Source organism: Oratosquilla oratoria, chromosome 15, assembly GCF_046742065.1.
Source record: "Oratosquilla oratoria isolate Oo_2021 chromosome 15, ASM4674206v1, whole genome shotgun sequence".
Taxonomy (NCBI): domain Eukaryota; kingdom Metazoa; phylum Arthropoda; class Malacostraca; order Stomatopoda; family Squillidae; genus Oratosquilla; species Oratosquilla oratoria.
This window is the reverse complement of record NC_134791.1, coordinates 3,901,153-3,910,890: the sequence shown is the minus strand read 5'-3', so window position 1 is coordinate 3,910,890 and position 9,738 is coordinate 3,901,153. Positions and strand designations below refer to the sequence as shown.

The window sequence follows — 9,738 nt, the reverse complement described above, 5'->3', positions numbered from 1 at the left end:
TTGCTTGATATATGAAAATGGGAAAAAGGTTACTGAAAACAGTGACAGGTTTCAGAATACAACTTGATACCAAACCATACAAACAAAATTGAAAGTGATATTGCTAGCGAACTTTTGACAAGGACAAAATAAAATTCCATAAATCTGGTCAAGTTTTCATTATAATAATTATCATTATTACTACCATTCATTTATAGGCAATATTCACAGATAATTTTCTTTTTCCATGGGAAACCAATTCATCACAAAATTTTGCCAACCATTGTTAAACAAACTTACTTTAAAGCTGCCTTAAAGACTGATGACATATGCCTCGGATTTTATATAGGAACCTACATGAAATGATTTAGGAGACTCGGGAATCAAACTTAAACATGGACAGAAGATTTCGTGTAGTAGTGATAATCGAAAAGCTACAGCAGGTATTTGAAGATCATTACTTTTTATTCGTACAAATATGTACAATTACAGAGTTACAAGTTTGCTTAAAAATAAAACATTGATGCAACTACCTAACATATAGAAGTTTAGATATTAATCAGTACAAATTATGATTACTGATATCTCATCAAGAGAAGCCCTACATGCTAAGTCACCCTAAAGACCGGAGCATCGCGAAGACTCCTCCCACCTTCGAGTCAACAGTTGTAGGACTGAGACAAGAATAGCTTTTGGTCTTCCGGGTCCAAAGTTAAACAGCTAATTCTAGTCAAGTCAAATTTATGTTAGGTTACAATTAAAACTAATCAATACAGGTGACATCTAAAGACACCCACACTAGACAATTATAGAATATGGTTAAATATGGGATTCTTGCCGAAGGCCCGTACAAGTGTGGGTCGATACTTGGATTAACTCCCCGTCCCAGTCCGAATCCATGTTAGTTTACGTGAGTTTTATATTTCTTTTATAGTTTTTTTTTTTTTACTTTCATCTTTACTACGAATTTTCCTTCTGTGAGATACAGAGAGAGCATCTTTCACTATAATCAAATTTGTGATAGAAAAAAAAAGAGAAGCAAATAATAACAATAATAATGATAAACACAAAATAAACAGATTAAACTGCTGTCTACTGTCAAAGTTAGACAGTATATATTTATATATATATCTATCTATAGTTTATGACATAGGACCGTGATAAACAAAGAAGGATTCTTGAGGTTGAGGAGCTAATTGTACTACTGCTGGGGCAGTATATCTGGCCAGAAAGAAGATAACAAGTACGATGGGTTGTCTCAAACCAGTTCATAGTCATCTTAGCCTCAGGACACCCAGTATAATGCCTATGATGCCAATTGGCTTATTTTTTATTATATTTTTTTACATGCCAGGTTGGAATTGCCCACACTATAATTACTTGTGTACATGTACTAGTTCGTGTGTGTGTCAGGAGTTACCAACGTGAAAAAGATAATAATAATATCAATAATGATAATAATAATGATGATAATAATGATAATGACAATACAAAAACCACACGTGGATGCGAATAAAATACCATAACCTATCAATTCAATCATGAAAAAATAAAATAAAAATATAATAATAAAAATGATAAATTTTCTACTCTAAAATGCAATAATATACACAAACCAATCATACCGAGAGTGCTTAGTGTAAGGAGTCGTCAATGATGTGCAGTAGAAAATCTTTTGAACCCTTGCGGATGTGAACCAAGCATACCCAACACTTTTTAACACCAACAGGAACACAAAGCAAGGCTAATAAGACACCCCCAGTCAACGGCCAGTTAAGTCTCACTAACAGAGAGGAAAGAGCCGGCCCAGGTGCAAGGTTGCCAACGGCTGGCTGGCGGATGGGCTGAAAGCAAGCCGCAATTGAACCAACTCCTGGCACATAACATCTTCCACGTTATTAAGAGTACCTTACACTTAACACTAAGAACAAGTAGAGAACCCGTCAACCTGTAATGCGTAGGTACTAGCAAGACAGGCTTGCGGGTCAGATGAGGCCAGTCCATGTGAAGAGAGAAATGCTCACTGGCCTCCTATAAATAACTTATTTTAAGGGCTCTGCCGCCCTTCTCCTCAGACCTCTATGTACACAAGCTGTGTTATATGGTGACATAAACTTTCACATCTCCTAAACCATTACGTTGAACAGAAAATGAAGGAAAGGAAAGGAAGAAAGCATAAAAAAAAAAAAAAAAAGGGAAAAAAAAAAAAATACAAATGAGTATTCCACTACGACAAACAAACTCCCACTAATACATTATTTTTTACTTTTTATTTTACTTCTATACTATGTAATTGCCTCATTATAAAGCATTTTCTTCAAACTATATAAACTTCCATAAATGGTTTCACAAGAAACCTAGACAACATCTACTACATTAGCATATTTATAATAAATTCATATAATTGCTCCATTCTTTGAAATAATTAAAATAAAATTTCATAATACAGGTGATTGAACCTGGTCCTTCGGAACTATCTCCTACGCTATTGCAAACCTAAAGAAAAACTAGCTCCAATGCAGCCAGTATAAGAAATATGCAGACATGTCAATTCCTCTACCTCTAGACTTTCACACAAGCTAATTGGAGATTGAAATTTGTAACTAAGTACATTAGATACAAAAAAAGGGCAAGTCAAGATGCCTGACGGCTATTGTTACACTCGACACCGCATTGCAATAGACTTACGGCCGGATGCACGTAGGGGATGTATGGTCTTGCCATACCCGCCCATCCATATCTAGAGAGCAAGTCTCCGAAGTTTTCCTGACAGCCCTACGCGAGCTGAGTGAAGACGAACACCATGATTCCATACATTAAGCTCTTTCTGAGCCCCCGACACCATTGACATCGTATATGTCCATTATAATCTGAACTACTATTGTGTTACAGCATGTCAACACTTAATGAAGTGTGTAACAACTTTCATAGGAGACATGTAAGCACTACCTGTAGATATATATACGTACGGCAGCAAACATTCATGTCTCGTCTCAATATTTAGGGAGTCCTTCACATTGCACCCAATTCTCAATATGGCAGGTTTCGTATTTACCCACCGGATGAGGATGAAAATGTACAAGCCCAGTATGGATATCAATGCAAATGAGAAAGCTGCGGGTTAATTGTTAGTAACCACTCCTACTTACTGTTACAGCCATAGACACAAGAGATATGTCTGCTTCCCACTAAGCTTAGCCTCATTCACATTAAGATTGCATAGAGAACTTTCTTACTATAATACTGTGCACTGAATGAGGATTTCAAAGTTATTTCATATACCATATAATGGCCATCTACAGCTACACTAGCTACACTAGAAGACCTCAAAGGTATTAAGTATGAGGTCTAGGCTTCCTGTTAAGCATATCTCATAACATTTTTCAAGATTGGTTGAGATCTTTCATCCTACTGAGTGGCGTTTTGTGAGACATCCCTTTTTACGGAACTTGTGTCCTCGGAACTAGTGGTTATAATTGAGACTTCCCTATCTAATAAATTGGCTGGTACTCAATAGGAGACATGATACATGCCTCCTGGGGGGTAAGGAGCGTTGATGATGTACTGAACATTACCCCACAGATCTCCTGGATGGTCGTTCTTTGCCTCACCAAACTTGCACTCTCCCACTGCATCCTGGGTCTCTGCCTTCAAACTTAGGGCAGGAACACCAGGAGCAGCCTGGATCTGTGGCTTCTTGATGACATCTGCGTATACAGTTCCCATCTGTCTTTCAGCGAGATATGTGGTCTTATCAATGTATGCCCTTCTGTGCAGGTCAGGGTGTTCCCTCAATGTGTCGACGTGGCTCAAACTCGACGTTCCGGCTTCTCTGATGTGAGATACTGCTGGAGTTGGTGCTATGACTGCTGCCGCTGCAGCTGAAGTGGCAGCTACTATTGCTGGAGATGCAGTAACTATTGCTGTTGCAGTTGCTTGCGCTGGAGGTGTGGGTGCTGCGGGGGGTGCGGCAACTGTGACTGGAACTTGGGTGGATCCTGACGCACCTGTAATTGCGGCAGCTACGACTGGCTGCTTCCTGTTATCACTAGACACAAAGTTCTGTTGTGAATGTTTTGCTTCGTGCTTTTTCAGACTCTCTCCCTGTGCAAAAGCTGCCCCGCACTCACCACAGACGTATGGGCGCTCTCCGGTGTGTTTCCTCTTATGCTTGCTTAGGTTATCACTTCGAGTAAATGCGGCACCACATTCGCCACAAATGTAGGGCCGTTCCCCAGTATGCTTAACTTTGTGCTGATACAAATTCTGACTGTGCTTGAAGGCTGCACCACACTCGTTGCATACATACGGCCTTTCTCCGGTATGCTTTCTTCTGTGTTTGGCAAGGTTGTCACTGCGAGTAAAGGCTGCTCCACAGTCGTCACAAACGTATGGGCATTCCCCCGTGTGTTTGCGCTTATGTGCTTTCAGTTTCCAGTTTTCTGTAAAGGCTGCTTCGCATTCGTCACAAGCATAGGGACGTTCCCCAGTGTGCTTCCTTCGGTGAGCCTTCAACTTCCAGTTGCCCGTGAACGAGGCGCCGCAGTCGTCACACACAAACGGTTTTTCCCCGGTGTGCTTTCTTCTGTGCTTGTTGAGATTGTCACTCCTCGTAAATGCAGCCCCGCATTCGTCACACACGTATGGGCACTCCCCTGTATGCTTCCGCTTGTGGGCGGTCAGCTTCCAATTCTCTGTAAAGGATGCAGCACATTCATCACAAACATAGGGGCGTTCACCAGTGTGCTTCCTCTTGTGTACTTTGAGTTTCCAGTTCTCTGTGAAAGCCTTGTCACATTCGTCACAGGCGTATGGTTTGTCTCCTGAGTGCTTTCTCTTGTGGGCAGTCAGCTTCCAGTTCTCTGTGAAGGCAGCTCCACAGTCGTCACATGTGTAAGGTCTGTCGCCCGAATGGTTACGCTTGTGGCGTTTCAGTCGGGTATTGCAGGAAAATGCCGCACCGCAGTCAACACAAACATAGAGTAGTTCTCCACTCTGTTTTGTCTGTTGTTGCTTGGTGGTTGTGGTTGTATTTGGTGTTGTGGTGGTTTGACTGACGCCCCAATTTTGTGTGGAGGCATTCCCGAACTCATCACAAACAAACTGTTGTTGAGGTTCCCCTGTTACAGGTTTTTCTTCTTTTGCCACCTCCACCGGTTGCTGGAATGTAATTTTACATTCCGGCGTCATGAGAATATTCATTTGCGTTGTTGCATCCATCTCTTCGCTGTTGGTTGTGGTTTGCCCACTGCGAACCTTCCACAAGTACATAGGATTATCTGTAGTCATGCGCAGCTATATATATTAACATAGGTCCCCAGAGCGTCCAGTCCCTTAAATAACTGGACTGGCATGTGCAAAGTTTGCTTATATCTGGGTAGGACAAAGCCTTATGATTCAGCTTTCTTGTGCTACCTCAATAAAGAAGTTGTATCTGTCAGCTTCCAAGCAGTACACTCACAACCCCAGCAGAAACCCAGTTGTTGACTTCGAGTTTATTTACCAGACACCATATCCTGAAAAGAAGATAAAAATCATGTCAATTGTCTTGTTTTACTCAAATGGACACTGAAAAAATCAATAATGAAAGCAAACACTGGCTAATTATTTTGTCATGAATTTTTTCACTAGCTTTTCTCTATTGATCCCAGATCCTTAATACTAGTATCTTGTTCCATGCATTAATATTCCATCCTACTTATAAGGTTTCTTTATACTTTCAGAATTAAATATCACATCTGGTGTTTTTATACTGCAAACATGTCAACATATGTATTAAACATACTTTTAGTGCTCAAATATTTTTTAATGAATAATACATGTACAGTAATCAACAAGATTATAAAAGGAACAACTATGGTCCTACCAGACTTCAACTGTGGAATGACTGAAAACAATGAAAAGCAATGGACAGTACAATGACTCAATGGATCACAAAAGCAACAAGGATGAGTAAGGAGGATACACCAGCCAAGCTGGATTTACTGCCGACTAAGAGCCTGATGTTGTAGATTCCTTAGTCTATTGATGTTCTATGGGGAAGAGGGACTATACCATTGGAGCTCCATTTGACACTGAAGAACCCAGAACTATGGGATGAATCATACAGTAATGAAGACATCAATTTTGGAAAGAAACTTTATAGACCTCAGAATTTTTTTGGGGGAAAATAGGCTAAAGAGAATTCTGAGTTTTGAAGATATATGGCATATGTAGATTTTCAAGCATATATACAACATGGTAGTGGCGAAAGACATATCAAAACTGAAAGGAAAATAATGTTAAAGAAAAAAATTGGTTTCACCAAAGATGCGATTCTTCAAAAAATGAGTGAATATGGCATGGAATAAAGAGAAGAACTATTCAATCAAGGGAAGATTATGAGATCCAGGAATGACTATACAAAGAATAAAATAGGCCTTGGGGACAATAAAATGACAAGTAAACCAAACCGGTCCTACTAATTTGTTAACGGTACATTGAAGCACAGGGAAGGAATCACTAAATTGAGGGTCTGTGGAAGTGTATGAAGATATCATATTGCAAGCAGAAAAGCTGAACACTAGCTTCCAATCCATGTTTACAAATCTATGTTTATTTTGAGGACAACAAGCGAACTTAACATTAACTGGGGGTTATTAGACATAAAAGCAGAGGTACAAGTGAAGCAAAAACTACTACAGTTACTAGATGTAAAGAAAACCACAGGTTCTGATTGGATCTAAAAGTTGGATACTCAAAGAACATCAGGAACAACTCGTGGACAAGATTTATGAACTTTATCTGCTTACAAAGTGAAGGGAAAGTTCCATATGTTTGAAAACTGATTAATATTTTGCCAAATTTATAAGGGTAAGGATGGAGGTTCCTCTAAATGTGTTAGGGAAGTTACTAGTGGGGTTCCACAGTGATCAGTGTTAGCACCAGTAATGATCTTTGTGTATGTTAATGACATGTCATGCCATATATGTATGTATATGCTAATTATAATTTCACCAGTGAAGTCAACTGGTGATTGTGCCGACAGCACTGTATGGGGCAGAAACATGGAACATAAGAGAGGAAGAGTTTAAATGAGTTTGAGATGAAATGCCTAAGAAGTATGGTGGGGGTTACTAGGCTGGATAGAGTGAGAAACGAGGAGGTGAGGAGGAGAGCGGGGATGGAAATGGAGTTGCGGAGAGGCTTGATGAAAGAGTATTGGGATGGTTTGGGTACACGGAAAGAATGAGTGAAGAAAGATTAGTAAAAGAGGTGTGAAAGGTAGAGGTGGAGGAAGTGAACAGAACATGAGGGGGCAACCAAGGAAGAGATGGATGGGGTAAAAGGAAGATTGGGGTGAGTGGAGAATGGTTGTGTATAGTTATTATAATACATGGGAGTGGATGGGGGATGAGGGAGTATGTGTGAACGATATTTTGATGCAGCCCAAAGGGATTTCTCCCTGTCTTCTCTTTTTCTGCATGAGGAGATGGAGTGGGGACATCGCCCATTACACGAAGCAGGCTTGCTGTGGATGTGCTGTGTCTTGCTGCATTGCTTCTGATGCATCATCCAGGAGGAGCCAAGAAAAGAGGGATTGAGGAATGATGAATGGGAGTGAAGTATGTGGGAATGAAATGGGTGGGAGTGGATTTATGCCTTTGACTTTGGCTACCTCCCTTTTTAAGGGGGAAAACGCCCTTGATGTATGTATGTATGTATGCCAACTTATTCAATGATGATGCGAAGACCAATCAGTTAACCTCTTCACTCCGGGGCACATCGCACGTCTGGCAGCATTAGCTGCCCGACATGCAATGTTGCGTCATAATAATCACATTATAAAAAATAAAGTCAGTGCTCAATCGTTCTTTCTCTTTCACCCGTTTATTTTGATAACCATAGAAAATTGATGAAGCCAGTTTAGAGAGAATGGAAATTACGTAGGTACTACAATAAATATAATAAAGATGGCGACGTCGGCATCATTGAGTACCCACTTGCTCCTCATGCCGCCTACGTAGGCGTCACCGTATGGAAGTGGTTAATCCATTATTCCTTGTCTCTCTTGTATAACACCCATGGCCTCTAGGAAATCAGCAACTGCATCCAGTCAGAACCATAAGTCACTTGCAAGAGAGACATTGTGTTGTCTGAAAATTGTTAGTGTGGGGCATAATAGTATGAAGTGTTCTGTGTACATATGCAAAGATCACGGGGGAATAAGGAATACAGAAGTTGTAGGTTGCTACAAGATCTTGACAGGGTATATAAATGGAGCCAGGTGTAAGAAATTAATCATCAACGAGAAGAAATGTGAGATATTGGTAATGGGTTTAACAATAGCCCTTCACCATACTATAGAAAAGATAATTCTTTCTAAAGGATTTCAAGAAACATTTTTCATACAGATACAACTCCTGAAATGGCTTAGACACTAATATTGCCCAAGCTAAAACTAAGCAAATTCAAACCTAGGATAGATAGATACAGCCCTTACAAGGTATGGTTCATGTAAAGGGTTGTTCAAATATACAAGTTCCATCGTATTAGCAAGTGGCATGAATGCACACCACCAAAGATGTTAACACACACAACCAACAGATCAAAGAGGAAACAAAATACTATGTTAACACAACAACCCAACACATAATAAAATTCAGTAAACATCCCATTAGACATTGTCCCCAATACAACAAATATCCCCAAATAAGATTATTTGCTAACACTCTCTAACCACAATCAGCATGGGAAACCATCCCTGATCACCTCTCAGACAACTTCTTACCTCTTCAATACAAGTCAAATACTTGCACGCATATTAGACTGCCTGATGTACAATGATGCATCATAATAAGTACATCATAGTTACAGCAATTATGCTCTTTTTCTTTCACCCAGAATGTTTATAACCATAGAAAACGTGATCAAGCCTGTTCACAGAATACAGGGGACACTCAGCTACAAAATAAATATAATTTAATTGTGCCTCATGATGCCTATGTAGGATTAAACATAGCCTACATACAAAAACAACATTCACAAATTACAAGCAAAATGGAAAGATTACACGAAGAAATAGAAAAAAAATAAATAAAGATCTTCACCATAATGCAATTACCATCCATTGATAGGGTAGTAAGGTTACGATGACCACACAGAAAGCCAGCAAGATATATTCCTAGAGGCTACAGGAAAAAATACCTCAAATATATACTGGAGATAGCTATCCACTTGATAAAAGAAACTGAAAACCATATCGAATCCTATAGAAGAACTACTTTGACAACAATTGTTGCCTCTATTTTCAACAACTGGAAACCCGCAGTGGCTCACAAGTCCTCAAACCTCTCCACACATTTCTATGGGAAGAATTTTGGGCTGTTGTCTGTGCTGTACTGGTGTGGAACTATCTCTATGTCAAAAGCTTAAAGTACAAGAGAAGGAGGAGGAGGAGCCACTGGATGTCAGCTTTCCCAGAAATACAACTAACGACAATAGATTGAGATCCTGGAACCAGACTGAAAACCGAGTGTCAGCATATTGAGTTGTACTTGATGGAGGTGAGGGGGACTGACAGATTCTGAAAATGGCCACCTCCGTGGCCCCGACTCTGCATCCCCCCAGCATGGTTCTCTTCTGTCAAACTACTTTAAATAAACCACTATGAATAGAAACAGGATACACCAAAACTACCGCAACAAATCATCTACACAGTGAGGCCAGGATATTCACCATAAAACAGCACATGAAGTAACAGACACAATGTTTGCATGA

The 9,738-nt window shown here is 39.9% G+C and overlaps 1 protein-coding gene across 2 annotated transcripts in view; it reads right to left on the bottom strand.

Moving 5' to 3' along the window:
* Positions 1-425: 425 nt before the first annotated feature.
* The window catches only part of LOC143033251 (uncharacterized), a 19,185-nt gene continuing 9,872 nt past the window's right edge, over positions 426-9,738 (bottom strand). For both annotated transcript variants that reach the window (XM_076198466.1, XM_076198465.1), the window contains exon 2: positions 426-5,495. In XM_076198466.1, coding sequence (XP_076054581.1) covers positions 3,490-5,268 — 1,779 coding nt within the window. In that variant the 5' untranslated portion in view covers positions 5,269-5,495 and the 3' untranslated portion in view covers positions 426-3,489. The remainder of the gene's footprint in view (positions 5,496-9,738) is intronic.